Source organism: Equus quagga, chromosome 16 (genome assembly GCF_021613505.1).
Source record: "Equus quagga isolate Etosha38 chromosome 16, UCLA_HA_Equagga_1.0, whole genome shotgun sequence".
In the NCBI taxonomy this organism is placed as follows: Eukaryota; Metazoa; Chordata; class Mammalia; order Perissodactyla; family Equidae; genus Equus; species Equus quagga.
The window spans coordinates 4168423-4184291 of NC_060282.1; the positions used below are offsets into that span (position 1 = coordinate 4168423).

A 15869-nucleotide genomic window follows, 5' to 3' on the forward strand; every position below is an offset into this window, starting at 1 on the left:
CCTAGCACGAGACAGGTAACTGCCACGTTCCCTTCCCTGTAAGAAGGGAAATGAGCTGGTGCCTTTGCGTCCCGTTTTCCACATCGGGTCTGTCGGAGTCTAGGAGACCAGGACATCGTTGAGGCCGACTCTGAATAAGCAAGTGCATGTCCCACTTGAGGAAGACAGGTGCCTTTGGATAAATATCCTGGGTTGACCTCTCTTTGGATAAACCATCCTGATCCTTGGATCAAACCATCTTTGAATGAAACCTCTTCAGAAACCATCCTAGCTTCCTCCTTGTTCTCACGTTTCCTGGAATGGTGAAATTTAACGATTCCCCAGATGGGTGAGTTTGTTCCTGCATGAAAACTGTAGCAAATCAGAGGTAGAAACCATACAGTAGAGTCAGCATAAGCCCTGCTTAGCACACAGGGAATGAAGCTAGAAACGGTGAAATGGTGAGAAGTATCTTGGGAGGCGGTGGGCAGCTCTGACAGCGAGGAGCTTCCTGGCTCCTTTGTTCCTAGTCACAAAGGGGCATCTGTTAGCTGTGCAGTTCCCAGGACCTGGGGGTTCAGTGATAAGCTGGCTGAAGAGGCACATAAATTACAGTACAAGTCACCCTCCCTTCTGAGTTTTCTTTTTTTGGCCTTGTCTGTTTCTGAGTTGCTTGTGTTATGCTATTTTTATATAATTTTTTAAAAACGTTATGGCAATACAGGGCAAAATTTTAAAAATGAATCTTATAGAAAAGTGGTTTGTTACTCCTTAGCATTGTCAATCACAGAGTGTCTTGGGGAGTGGGGAAAACAGGATTCAGTGTCTTCAGTCTCTCCTTCAGTTTTCATGCCATGTCCCCTGTGCCTGTTTGGGCGTGGACAGAGGTAGAAGGGAGCTGAGAGGAGGCTGCTGTGGCCAGGACTGGGTTAGTGGCGGAAGCCCCCCAGGATCAGGCCATCCTCAGTTTTAAATTTAGTTATTATGGTTCAGGTTACAATCTTTGAAATCAGACAAACTTGGGTTTGAATCCTGGCTTTGCCACTTACTGGCTGGATGACGTGGGCCACATTATGTGCTTCTGTGACAGTCTGTTCCCTGTAATGGGGAGAGGACTACATAATTCTTCCACTTGTAGGAATGCACGTTCAGCAGTTAGCACAGCACCTGGTTACGAAGGGCTCGGGAAACAGTAGGAATACACGTTCAGCAGTTAGCACAGCACCTGGTTACAAAGGGCTCAGGAAACAGTAGGAATACACGTTCAGCAGTTAGCACAGCACCTGGTTACGAAGGGCTCGGAAACCAGTAGCTCTTCCTGTAAGCTGTTGCTATTATCGTTGGTGCTGCCTCCATTGTTGTCTTATAAAAATGTCAGTTCTTTTGTCGCCTTTCTTAAACGTATTTTACATAGCTTTCTTATGCTCAGTTTCTTAGTCCAGCATTCAGAGAGATTAATCATCTGCCTTGTTGCCTGCCTCTCTTCTTTCCCTTCTCTTTTGTACAAACACTTATCTAGTCTCTGCCTTGTTTCAGGCACTCCTGGGGGGCAGGACAACAGTGATCCTCGTCCTCACGGGGCTTGCAGTGTGGGGGGAAGCTGGACGGTGAGCACGTGCAGTGTGTGTCGTGAGGCGGTGGCAGGAGCTCCTTTGTTTTCCTTTCCACCATTGATTCCTCTGCTTGCTCGTTTGTCTGTCCTAATGTCCACCAGTTATTCGTCCTTTGGCTCTACTCTTCAACAAGTCTTTACTGAGCACCTCCTATGTGTTGGCCATTGTGTTGAGCACTGGGGACACCCAGGAGAATCACTTCCAAGACCCTGCCCCCTTGGGTGCAGAGTGTGCCTTCACAGTCTTTGTCCTCTGGCCATCTTTGGACGTACTTCTGTGTATTCAGAACTTGGCTAACTCTCAGGTGTCCTATATGCATTTCAAATCCTATCCATCATTCACAGACCAGTCCACATGTCACCTCCTGAAAGATCTCCTGACCCTTCAAATAGAATTAATTATGCCCCTCCTACTGTACAGTGCTGTGCTCACACTCTGCTACGGTAGCACCATTTCACTTGGCTTTATGTTGTTCAACAGTCACACATTTCTATCACATTGTTATGGCAGTCACCATGCCAGGAATATGAATAATACATGAGCCCTGTCCTGCAGGAGCTCACGATTCAGTGGGGGAGTCAGGCATGTTCACTGAATTGAACTGAAATCTGGCTGCGCCTTCTGTATTATTTCTCCTACCTTTGAGTAACTACCGTGAATGGATTTACTGATGTGCCTCCTAGGAAGACATTGAAACTCATGAATGATTAGGATTCATTCAGCTCTCTGCCTGCTTTACACATGATTGCAGTGGCTTTCTTGTACAGTTCAGCATTTTACACAGGTGTAGGGTCGCTCCAAAGAAGTTTACAAAACAAGTTCATCCTAAGATGAAGTGAAATGCTTTTTAATCAATACTGCAAGACTTGATATGTTCAACCCATTGGAGCATGGGTGGGAAGTAAATAAGCAAGACAGGGAAGACAGAAGTTAGACTGTGTGGCCCTGCAATGTGGGAACTTTTGAATGTCAAGGTCCCAGTTAGCTGTTTGGGGTCATTGGCGTGTCATGCTGACAGCAAGTGAGTATCAGGTGCTCTGACAGCAGCTTCCGCAGGGCCTGCCTTCCCCAAGAAGCACAAACACTCAAGAGTGCCTACGTAAAATGTTAAAAAAAAAAAAATGCTTCTTACAATTGAAATAGAGCACTACTTCACAGGGTTGTTTTGAGGATTAAACAAGTAAAGATATTAAGGGTAGGTTGCGTAGCACAGTGTAGAATCCTGGCTACACACACTTCTGTAGGTTCTTGGACAGCTGTCCTACAATAGGGAGAGCAGCAGGACCTATTCAGAGTCATTGTGTGGATTCAGTGTGACAGCACTTGGAAAGATCTGAGCATCAAGCCGCTTCACGCAGGTGCTCCATAAAGGCCAGCTGTTGGTGCTGGTGGTTTCAGTCACTGCCTAGCACGCAGTAAAGGTTTGTTCCCCCTTTCCCTCCTTTTGGCCCGTATCTGGTAGGTGCCCCCCACAGGCCATTTGAAATCACAGTTGACAGTATTTCTTTCATTTCTCTCTGTTACAAACCACTGCCTCCTGATCTCTGTGACACATCCGGCCCATGACCACGGGGAGCCCTGAGGACATCTCATAGTTCACTCGAGCAGAGTTGATCTCTCTGTTGAAATACTTTTGAGAAATGAAAGGTCATTCGAACAGCCAAGAATGGTGCTGTAACTATAGTTTTTAGTTGAGTTTTTTTTCCCCCCTACATTAGTTAGAAATTCATGACAGGCTGGACTGATAGCTGAAAGAATTAGTGCTTTCATACGGTCTGGGACTCAACAGGTCCCTTTCTTCATTCAAGCCACTGGGACACTGAGTCTTTCCTTAGCTCTCTGCCACCCAGATTTGGGCAGTTGGTTAGTCGAGCAGTTTTGGACCTCTTCTCTATGTAACGCTATGATAAACTTTTAAGAAATTTTCAGGCTGAGAGGAGCATCATCTATCATCTGGTCTAAGCTTTTGGGTGCTACTACTCTGCCCCTCCACATTTGTTTCTTCCTACAGTCAGACACCTCCACCTAGGCCCTTGTCCCCTTGTAGGCAGGGACCACATCTTATTTCTCTCTTTTCCCCAGAACTTAGCACTGTGCCTGCCAGGAGGATGTTTAGTGACTGTGTAGGGAATGTTCATGAAGGAATGAATTGGGCAATAGTACAATGTGAAAAGCAAATATTAACATAGTGCTTTGTAGTTTACAGAGGACCTTTACATAAATCATCGGAGCCAGTTCTAGGGCCGGGTTACTGTGCTAAGACTTTGCATTGTCTCATTTTATCTTCACGACAACTCTAACATCATCCCTGTCTACTGATGAGGCGTCTTAGGATGACAGAGGAGATGTGGCCGCACATGGTCAGAGGGCTGTGAGTGGCAGTGCTGGCGCTCAAATTCAGGTCATCTGATCCTAAAGCTCTTGTACTTGACTAGTGGGTTTTATTTCCTGCCATCTCTTTTCGAGGTCCTATGTCACAGTACCTTAGTGATGTTTTCCTTGTAAATACTCTCCACTCTGGTGTGATGCTGGGTGGGTTAATGGTTTCAGTGAGAGGCAGAATATGGGGTGGAAAGAGTATAGTGTTCGCGCTCCTGGCTCTGACTCTGGGTTCTCTTTCTTATTAGCTGTTTGACTTTGGGTAAGTTGTTTAAACTCTCTGAGCTTTGGTTGCCTCTTTTATAACATGGAAATAATATAGCTATAGTGTGAAGTTAAAAGATGGTACTTAATAGACAGTTATGCCAATATTGTTTTTAAGACAGTCTACGAGAGGAATTTGTCTTGTGTTCCTGGGCCTACCCTTCTCTTCCCTCCAGAGCAGCCCTGCCTTGCCAAGTCAGCACAGGGAGTGGAAAGGAGAAGCAGAGTTTACCTAATTAGTTTGGACCAGGTTTCATAAGCCTGGTCAAATTCTTTTTTAGGCATTTGACCACCTGCCAATTTGCATGGCTCCAGCAGAGTTAATTCACCACTTTGGAGAAGTTTATCCAGCTGGCAGAGTTGAGTCTGGGGACTCAAACAGTGACACATGTGCCCCAGGTGATTGCTGTCCTTGTGATCAGTTCACATTATTGCCTGGCCCTGAGATAGGGCACCAAGAAAAGCAACTGCAGTGGCTTGGAATCCCACCTCACTCTTGGGTGGGCCATGGCCCTCAGCGTGCTCTGTCTCGCATGTGGACTTGCAGGCCAGACTCACAGGGCTCCTCTCCATAGTATGTCGGAGGGGTGGGGGTGGCAGTGGATGTAGACACAAGAGTAAGTCATTAGAGTGTGTGTATATATATATGTTTATGAAAGTATAATATATACTCCTTGTAGAAAATTCAGAAAATACAAGCAATTTGAAATTACCTGTGATCCCATTGCTCAAAGATAACCAGTGTTAGCATATAGGTATATTTTCTTTTTTTTTTGACATGAATATTTTTCTGCCGTTGGAATTATATTGTACCTTTAATTTGGTATTCTGCTTTTTTCACATAACTTTTTTCCCATCTGTTCTAATTCTGAATCTGAAACGATATCCTGGAATATGTTTGTCCATTCCACGTCGTAAGCTTACTGAGTGCCTCCCAAGGGCCTGGGCTGTTAGTCGCTGAATGCGGGGGGATGCTGATGGAAGCCCACACTGCTGTGCTCTTACTGAACGCCAAGCACAGGGTCAGTTGCTCTGCAGGGGTTATTTGCTCCTCGTGGGGCTCTGGTGAAGGGGTGCTATGATTGTCCAGCCGGGATTGGGAGATGGGGTGACAGGAGTGATAACTAACTCCAGCTGAGTGCCTATTCTCAGCCAGGCCTTGTTCTGAGTACTTTACTTTTATTACCTCATTTAGTCTTCGTGACAACCTGTTGTATAGATGAGTAAACTGAAGCACATGGGAGTTTGGTGACTCACCTAGGGATACCCAGCTACAGCCAGGATTTGAACCCAGGCAGTTCTGTCCTGAAGCCGATGTTCTTAACCAGCACAGTGCCCTGCCTCTCGAGGGGGTGGTGAGCTTCAAAGGCAAGGTCTAGTGCAAACCTTCCAGTTGTTGATCGATGGGTAGAAGAGTGAGCTGCTTAACACAAGAGGTGATGTTCTAATAGAGGCGCACACCAGAGCCCTGAGGAGCAGTGTGGGGTGGGAGAGGCATCGCAGGAAGGAGCTGGGAGTTGGGTTGAAGGATGAGTCAGAATTCACTCTGCAGGAAAGTGGGCTAGGTCTTCTCGACAGAGGGAGCAGCATGTTGGGAGGGTAGCTAGGGCACAGAGGGGGAGACCAGACTGCTCTCCCCAAGGCCTTTCAATATCGTTGGGGCCCTGTGTGCTGGTTCAGCTGGAGATGCACCTGAGAGCTCTCACCTAGATCTTGCCCATCCATGGGAAAGGATCTGAGTGAGTGGCTGGCTCGTGATGCCTACATTTCAGAGATAGCCTGATCGAATCTTTGGGAGGGGAGGTCTTTGCAGGGCCTCAGTGTCTTAGCTGGTATCGGCATTTCATCGACAGGTTGGCCCGTGCTGCTGTAGCAGATGGATAGGCTCTTTAAAGAAGTTAGCATGCCTTAGGAATTCCTGGGGCTTTGGGACCCGGACTTCCAGGAAGCAGGGCCAAGTGGTTTTCTGTCCTGGCTTTACATAGTCTGGCATCTCATGTCCCCTTGCATTCTGAATTAGCTTACTGGACTGAAAAATAAAGACAAAGAATGTATTAATCTGGTTAACACATATTTATAGAATGTGAGTTACTGGGTCATTGAGAGGATTTTGGTGATATTAATGGTTTGGGAGAGAAGACAATAACTTCCATTTTGGAGTTGGGCAGTGGGAAAATACCCAGCGAGTACATCCAGCAGGCGGTTTAAATTTCAAGACTGTAGTTCAAACTAGAGGTCAGGTCAATTTGTAAAACTTAATCAGTGTTTTCCAGATTAGGCTACTGCCACATCTTCAAAAGTAAAATAATTATCAGCAAACGTTTAGAATATATATGTTCTGTAGATTATTATATAGGAAAAAGATGACAATACCTGTGTGTTTGTGGGGAGTTTTGAGTGTAATGTCAATTAAACACATTACACATACAAGGGAATGGGGAAACACATCCGTAGCAAGTCCAGAGTCAATTGCACAAGTTCCCACTCCCTCTTTTTAATCTGCCTGACTTCTCCTCATCTTTCAAGTTTTGTCTGAACAGCAGTCTTTCCAGGAAGTTTTCCCTGACATCTAGGCTCGGGTAGATGTATCTGTGGTGTGCTGTCAAGTACCCAGGAATCCCAGCCGGTGGTGATTAACCCCTTAGGTTGACAGTGGAGTCTTACTTTCCAGGAACCAGCACTCTCAACAGTCCAGTCATCCTTTTCCTAACTGTCCATCTTTCTCTAGATAATTCTGAAATAATGTAATATCAATTTACAAAACATCTGAACACCTTGTAAACCAGTGGAATTGGTGATGCCACAGTGCAACTAATATTTATTGAGCGCCAATTATATGCCAAGTCTTCTACTTACCAGCTGAATGACCTTGATCATGTATGTTAACCTCCTTGGTTTCCAGTGGGGATAATAACCACTACTCCACTGGGTTATTGTGAGGAGTAAGTGAGATAACTTGCATGTGGAAAGTGTCTGGCACATCCGAGGTGTTCAGTGAACAACTGAGTAAATAAGTGGATGTGGTGTGGTTTCTAAATACCTTTCAAGGACACCAGCCTGATCTGTTCCTGTTTGTCAGCATCCTTCTTTAGGAACACTGAGAATAATTGTGATCTATTAGACGTGTTCTTTCTGGAGCGTGGCCAGTTCTGGAGGGACCACGCCGTGGCTGAGCACACCTCGGGCGGGAACACAGGAACTTCTTTTGCATTCGTGGCACAGTTGGCATCATGTTCTTGCAGTTAGCGAGCCCCACAGATCTTTTTTCTTCAGTATGGACCGCAGTCAAGCTCTCCATCTTCCACTGAAGTCTTGCGAGGTTGATTTCTGGGTCCTAAGAGCAGAACTTTATGTTTTAACTCTACCCTGAGGCGCTGTCATGTAGGAAGTGAATGTAATGGCTCTAGAATCATTTGGATCTAGAATTCTAGATCTTCTCCTAGTTTTTGACCATGAGCAAGTTACTTGATCTTTCTAAGCCTCAGTTGCCTTATTCTGATGGAGGAAACTTAGCACAGAGAATGGGTTCATAAAAAGGGAGACGGTAAGGTAACCCAGAGATGGGAACAGCAGCAAGTCACTCCCACCTCCAGGACTGGAGGGACATCGGAGGAGGGGTATCGGCAGAGTCAGGGGGCTAGGCTCTCCAGTCAGAGCCGAGAACCACAGCAGGACCTTCTTGGTGGAGGGAGGGACCTGTCTTAAGGACCTCCTATTCGCCTCATTGGTGAGGAGGGATTCTCGCCTTAGGGTTATTGGGATGGCAGAACACTCGACACCTGACACTGGACAGATGGGAGGGACGGCAGTTTACTAGTCAGCATCCTCCCAGCCTGGGGAGGAGGACACTGTTTGCCATTCAGGGCCACTTGGGGGTTATGCCTGAAACCCCCAAGAGTTTGTGGGAGGCAGAATTTGTCGGATGGAGTGGGCTGGGTGCCCCCTGGTTCCCACAGGAAGATGTGGTTGGCTTGTTTGAATACTTCTGTAGGCTGGCAGGGAGCCAAAACCTGCCACTCAGGGATAAGCAGGAACTGCGCTGATCCCCGTGGCGAGGAGGGTTCTTTGGCTGGGGGACCTTATCCACGGATGCAGACTGAGGAGAGGAACTTGTGAGGAAGCCATTTGAGGCCCTCCTGGCTTCACCAGGTGTCGAGGCAGCACTTAAGATTGGGCCTTGATTTTAGGCCTTACCCCACACCCCCAATCTTTATTAAATTAGGGCTCGTCTGGCAGGAGCGGGAGCCGTGAGGTGACACAGCTGCTTCCAGATGGTGGCCCTCCCTCTGTCTCCTGCCTGGCGCCCTTCTTCCCTCAGTGCGTTTCACCTTTACTTTTTTTTTTTTTTTTTTTTTTAAGATTTTATTTTTTCCTTTTTCTCCCCAAAGCCCCCCGGTACATAGTTGTGCATTCTTCGTTGTGGGTTCTTCTAGTTGTGGCATGTGGGACGCTGCCTCAGCGTGGTCTGATGAGCAGTGCCATGTCCGCGCCCAGGATTCGAACCAACGAAACACTGGGCCGCCTGCTGGGGAGTGCGCGAACTTAACCACTCGGCCACGGGGCCAGCCCCTCACCTTTAGTTTTTACAGCGCTCTGTGGACACTACTTAGTTTAATCTGTAAAACAGCCCTGTGCTGTGGGAGTTGTCATCCCCGTTTTACACATGAAGAAACCATGGCTTAGAGGAATCATCCCTCTTCAGCCTGCTCCAATTAGTCAGTGACAAGAGGGCATCAAGCCCATGGCCGTTTGACTCCAGGAGGCAAGGTCTTTTCAGGAGAGAGTGGGTTTGCGGGAGAGCCAGGGGACCTCCTCCTCTCCACGGGCCCTTCCCAAATCCTGCGCCCGGGTCAGCATTTCTGATTCTGCGTTCTTCTTCCTGAACAGGGTCTCTCCTGTTGGGTATGCTTCTCCCACTGAATGTGGATCTGTTTCTCTCTAAGGTGATGTAGTATAGAAAATACTTACAGAGAAATTTAGTTTAGCTCTGATTCAATTTATAAGAGCAAAGAGTGCTGTGCTTTTGTCAGTGAGAAGAGGCTGCTCAGAGGGAGCAAAGAAGACCTGGCTCCAAGCTCATTGCTGCCCTGCTTCCTCTTTGTGCCTCACTCATAGATGCAGGTGATTGCCTCGCAACACCCCTGATTCTGGAATTTTCTTGGTACTTTCTTTGATCTCTCCCATTTTAAATGGTTTGCATTTTTCTTTGCCTTTGAAAATGCATCAGAATTTTCTAGATGGATTAGTAATTTCATATTGCCTCAGTCACATCATCATTACCACCATTATTATTGTCATTGTAGAAAAGTTGTATGGTGACTTCTTGAGCTGGAAACTAGAAGAAACTGTTGCCCAGTTTCCTTTGCAACCCGGAAAGGTGGCCACTTTCATCGTCAACATCAAAGTGAAGCTGGATTTCTCTTGCCAGGAGAATCTTCTCCAAGATCTCAGTGATGGTAAGCTCCTTCCCAATTTTAATTAGCACATTGTGGTCTCCAGATACATTGTAGCAATCACCATTCCTCCAGGCCTGCTGTTCTGTCTCTGTAACTTGCTTGTCATTCATTAACTCAAGCAGCTTGAGACTTCTCCTGGGCACTTAGTTAACCCAGTGAGTTACTGTGTATATGGAAAGTAATAAAAGTACTTTTTAGTTAAATGATTTCTTAATTCACGCTCTTCACTATTTTGTGCTTATTTTCCAGGAGGTAATACTAAATTAGTGGAATGTAGGAATTACTACATTTTTTCAAGTGTAACTGCTGTGATCCCTTAGACATTTTTTTAGAGCAGTTTTATTATTTTTTAAAATTTCTTTTTATTGCAGTAACATTGGTTTATAACATTATATAAATTTGGGGTGTACATCATTATATTCCCATTTCTGTATAGATTATGTCATGTTTACCACCAAAGACTAATTACAATCTATTACCATACACATGTGCCTAATCACCCCTTTTGCCCTCCTCCGTCCCCTCTTCCTGAACTCTGGTAACCACCAATCCAATCTCTGTGTGTTTTTTTGTTCTTGTTTTTATCTTCTACTTATGAGTGAGATCATATGGTATTTGACTTTCTCCTTCTGACTTATTTCCCTTAGCTTAATACCCTCAAGGTCCCTCCATGTTGTCACAAATGGCAAAATTTCATCTTTCTTTATGGCTGAGTAGTGTTCCATTGTGTATATATACCACATCTTTGTTATCCATTCATCCCTTGATGGGCACCTGGGTTGATTCCAAGTCTTGGCTATTGTGAATAATGCTGCAGTGAACATAGAGGTGCATATATCTTTACACATTCATGTTTTCATGTTCATTGGATAAATACCCAGTGTGGAATAGCTGGATCATATGATAGTTCTATTCTTAATTTTTTGAGGAAGCTCCATGCTGTTTTCCGTAGTGGCTGGCACCAGTTTGCACTCCCACTAGCAGTATAGCAGTATATGAGAGTTCTCTTCTCTCCACATCCTCTCCAACGCTTGTTATTTCCATCTTGTTAATAATAGCCATTCTGGTGAGAGTGAGGAGATATCTCCTTGTAGTTTTTTTTTTTTTTTTTTAAGGAAGGTTAGCTCTGAGCTAACATCTGCTACCAATCCTCCTCATTTTTTTTGCTGAGGAAGACTGGCCCTGAGCTCACATCTGTGCCCATCTTCCTCTACTTTATATGTGGGACACCTACCACAGCATGGCTTGCCAAGCGGTGCCATGTCCGCACCCGGGATCCAAACTGTCCAACCCTGGGCTGCCGAAGCGGAATGTGCGCACTTAACTGCTGCCCCACCGGGCCGGCCCCTCCTTGTAGTTTTTATTTGCAATTCCCTGATAATTAGCAATGTTGAACATCTTTTCATGTGCCTATTGGCCATCTGTATATCTTCTTTGGAGAAATGTCTGTTCAGATCTTTTGCCCGTTTTTTAATTGGGTTGTTAGTTTTTTTGTTGTTGTTGAGATGTATGAGTTCTTTATATATCTTCAATATTAACCTTTCATCAGATACATGGTTTGCAAATATCTTCTCCCAGTTGTTAGGTTGTCTTTTCATTTCGTTGATGGTTTCCTTTGCTGTGCAGAAACTTTTTAGTTTGATGTAGTCACATTTGTTTATTTTAATTTTTTTCTATTGTTTTCCTTGCCCAGTCAGACATGGTACTTGAAAATATGCTGCTAAGACTGATGTTAAAGAGCATACTGCCTATGTTTTCTTCTAGAATTTTCGTGGTTTCAGGTCTTACATTCAAGTCTCTAACCCATTTTGTGTTAATTTTTGTATATGGTATAAGATAATGGTCTACTTTCATTCTTTTGCATGTAGCTGTCTAGTTTTCCCAACACCATTTATTGAAGAGACTTTCCTGTCTCCATTGTATGTTCTTGGCTCCCTCGTTGAAAATTAGCTGTCCATGGATGCATGGGTTTATTTCTGGCTCTCAATTCTGTTCCATTGATCCGTGTGTCTGCTTTTGTGCCAGTACCTTGCTGTTTTGATTATTATAGCTTTGTAGTGCACATAGAATTCAGGGAGTGTGATACCTCCAACTTTGTTCTTTTTTCTCAGGATTCCTTTGGCTATTCGGGGTCTTTTGTTGTTCCATATAAATTTTAGGATTCTTTGTTCTATTTCTGTGAAAAATGTCATTGGAACTTTGATAGGGATTGCACTGAATCTGTATATTGCTTTAGGGGGTATACACATTTTAGCTATGTTAATTCTTCCAGTCCAAGAGCATGGAATATCTTTCCATCTTTTGGTGTCTTCTTCAATTTCTTTCAACAATGCCTTATAGTTTTAAGTGTACAGATCTTTCACCTCTTTGGTTAAATTTTATTCTTAGGTATTTTATTCTTTTTGTTGCAATTGTAAATGAATTTGTATTCTTAATTTCTCTTTCTGCTATATCGTTGTTAGTTTACAGAAATGCAACTGATTTTTGCATGTTGATTTTGTATCCTGCAACTTTACTGTATTCATTTATTATTTCTAAAAGTTTTTGGTGGATTCTTTAGGGTTTTCTATATATAAAATCATGTCATCTGCAAATAGTGACAGTTTTACTCCTTCTTTTCTAATTTGGATCCCTTTTATTTCTTTTTCTTGCTTGATTGCTCTGGGTGGAACTTCCAACACTATGTTAAATAAGAGTGGTGAAAGTGGGCATCCTTGTCTCGTTCCTGTTCTTAGAGGGATAGATTTCAGTTTTTCTCCATTGAGAGTGATATTAGCTGTGGGTTTGTCATATATGGCCTTTAATATGTTGAGGTACTTTCCTTCTATACCCATTTTATTAGAGTTTTTTTTTTAAATCATAAATGGATGCTCTATCTTTTCAAATACTTTCTCTGCATCTATTGAGATGATCATATGATTTTTATTCTTCATCTTGTTAATGTGGTGTATCATGTTGATTGATTTGTGGATGTCGACCCATCCCTGCTTCCCTGGAATAAATCCCACTTGATCACAGTGTATCATTTTTTTAAATGTATTGTTGTATGTGATTTGCTAGGATTTTGTTGAGGATTTTTGCATCGATGTTCATCAGTGATATTGGCCTGTAATTTTCTTTTTTTGTGCTGTTCTTGTATGGTTTTGGTATCAGGGTAATGTTGGCCTCGTAGAATGAATTAGGAAGCTTCCCCTCATCTTCAGTTTTTTGCAAGAGTTGGGGAAGGATAGGCATTAAGTCTTCTTTGCATGTTTGGTAGGATTCACCAAAGAAGCCATCTGGTCCTGGACTCTTATTTTTTGTGAGGTTTTTGATTACTGTTTTGATCTCCTTCCTGGTGATTGGTCTATTGAAATTCTCTATTTCTTCTTGATTTGGTTTTGGAAGGTTGTATGATTCTAAGAATATATCCATGTCTTCTAGATTATCCAATTTGTTGGTGTATAGCTTCTCGTCATATTCTCTTATAATCTTTTGTATTTCTGAGATGTCCATTGTAATTTCTTTTCTTCCATTTCTGATTTTATTTGAGCCTTCTCTCTTTTTTGCTTGGTTAGTCCTAGCTAAAGGTTTGTCAGTTTTGTTTATCTTTTCAAAGAACCAGGTAATCTTAGTTTCATTGATTTTTTTCTCCTGTTCTTTTAGTCTCTATTTCATTTATTTCTGCTCTGAATTTTATTATTTCCTTCCTTCTACTGATTTTGCACTTTGTTCTTCTTTTTCCAGTTCCTTTAGTTGCAGTGTTAGATTGTTTATTTGAGATTTTCTTGTTTTTGAGTTGGTCTATATTGCTATAAACTTCCCTCTTAGAACTGCTTTTGCTGTATCCAGTAAATTTTGGGATGTTTTATTTTAATTTTCGTCTCCAGGTATTTTTTGATTTCTCCTTTGATTTCTTCATTGACCCAATTGTTGTTCAGTAGCATTTTGTTTAATCTCCTCATATTTGTGGTCTTTCTCATTTTTTTCCTATAGGTGATTTCTGGTTTCATATCTTTGTGGTCAGAAAAGATGCTTGGTATTATTTCAGTCTTCTTAAATTTACTGTGACTTGTTTTGTGGCCTAATACATGATCTATCCTGGAGAATGTTCCATGTGCATTTGAAAAGTGTGTATTCTGCGATTTTTGCATGGTATGTTCTGTATATATCTACTAAGTCCATCTGGTCTAATGTGTCATTTATAGCCAGTGTTTCCTTATTGATGTTCTGTTTGTGTGATCTATCCAGTTGTGTAAGGGGAGTGTTAACCTCCCCTACTGTTATTGTGTTGCTGTCTATTTCTCCTTTTATGTCTGTTAATAATTGCTTTGTATATTTAGGTGCTCCTATGTTGGGTGCACAGATATTTACAAGTGTTATATCCTCCTGTTGGATTGTTCCCTTTATCATTATGTAGTGCCCTTCTTTGTCTCTTGTTGCAGTTTTTGTTTTAAAGTCTATTTTGTCTGATATAAGTATTGCTACCCTAGCTTTCTTTTCATTGCCATTTGCAATGAAATTTGCAGTATCTTTTTCCATCCCTTCTCTTTCAGTTTGTGAGTGTCTTTAAGGCTGAAATGTGTCTCTTGTATGCAACATATATATGGATCCATTAGACATCTAATTAGCTGTGATGATAAAGTTCTTCTTCAAAGTCTGGTGATTTCTATAAGGAGATGGAGCCTGGAGGAAATGGGAATTCATATTTGTTATAACATTAGAACTAGCTGATTAGGGATAAGATTTCATAGATTAATTATGTCTAATTATGAAGCATGCATTCACACATTCATTTGGAGGCATTGTGGAGTGTATTAGTTAGCTCAGGCTGCCAAAACAAAATGCCACAGTGTGGCTGTACAATAGAAATTTATTTTCTCACAGTTCTGGAGGCTGAAAGTCTGAGATAAAGGTGCCAGCGTGGTTGAGTTCTGGTGAGAGCCTCTTCTTGGCTTGCAAACAGCTGCCTTCTCGCTATGTCCTCACGTGGCAGAAGGAGAGAGCTCTGGTATCTCTTCCTCTGATAAGGACACCAGCCCTGTCGGCCTAGGGCCCCATCCTTATGATCTCCTTTAACCTTTACCACCTCCTCACAGGCCCTGTCTCCTAATACAGTCACATTGCGGGTCAGGGCTTCAACATAGGAATTTGGGGGCACAAACGTTCAGTTGAAGGTTATTATTGGAGACAGTCAGCAGATATTGCCACAAGAACTTAGCAGCTATGGGACTTTGGGTGAATGACTTTAACTTCTCTGTGCCTTTTCCCCAATTTACCAAATGGTAATAATACCAATTTCTAGAGTTGTTGTAAGGATTTGTACTTGACCTGGAACAGGGTAAGGGTTCAACAAGTGTTAGTTATATTAGTCCACCCCGCCCATTACAAGACGTTTAACCATCACTTATTATGAGACAAGCACTTGGCTAGGCTCTTGGAGAACAGAGATGAATGAGTCATGGTCTGTCACCTGCAGAACAATAATAATAGCAGCTAACATTTAAGAGGTTTACGTAAATCAGCTCACTTAATCCTCCCAGTAGCCCTGTGAAATAGGTACTGTTAATATCTCCATTTTACCAATGAGGACGGAGAATTTGAGCAGTTTTTCCAAGGTCACATAGCTAGGAAGTGGCAGAGCTGGCCTCTGAACCCAGGCAGCCTGACTCCAGAGTCTGTCCTCGTAACCATTCTGTGGCCCATTGTTGCTTAGAGGGTCGACCAGAAAAATAAATCCGTGATTAGAACACATGAGACTCGGGGACTTGAGATGCAGCTCTTTTTATCTGATATGATCCTGTAGGGGCTCCCAGATTTGATGTGTGACTTGGGCCTGAACCAGGAAGGTTCCTAGATGAAGAAAAAAGCAAGGGCCTGACAGGCCTTCCAAGGGAGCAGCAGGTACAGAGGCCCGGAGGCCTGACCATCAGTTATGAAGTGGGTTTTTCCTTGAGACTAGATGTCTGCCCCTTTCTTTCTGGGAATGGGACTGTGTTTCCCAGCCAGGCTCTCCCAGCTGTACCTGCATGATTAGGAAGTGATGCTGTCACGTTGAACTCCAGAGACTAAGGCTATTTATGGGGTTTGTGTTCCTACAACAGGAAATTAGCTCTTTCACTTTTGCCCTTCTGAGGAGTTCAGTTGCCCTGGGCACCTTGTCTCAGGAGCACGCCCAGCCATCCTGCCCCAGGGCTGA

The 15869-nt window shown here is 43.4% G+C and overlaps 1 protein-coding gene across 5 annotated transcripts in view; it reads left to right on the plus strand.

Moving 5' to 3' along the window:
* Positions 1-15869, plus strand: part of TRAPPC9 (trafficking protein particle complex subunit 9) — a 622060-nt gene that overhangs the window by 164057 nt on the left and 442134 nt on the right. For all 5 annotated transcript variants that reach the window (XM_046642579.1, XM_046642581.1, XM_046642580.1 and 2 more), the window contains one exon: positions 9539-9691. In XM_046642579.1, coding sequence (XP_046498535.1) covers positions 9539-9691 — 153 coding nt within the window. The remainder of the gene's footprint in view (positions 1-9538; positions 9692-15869) is intronic.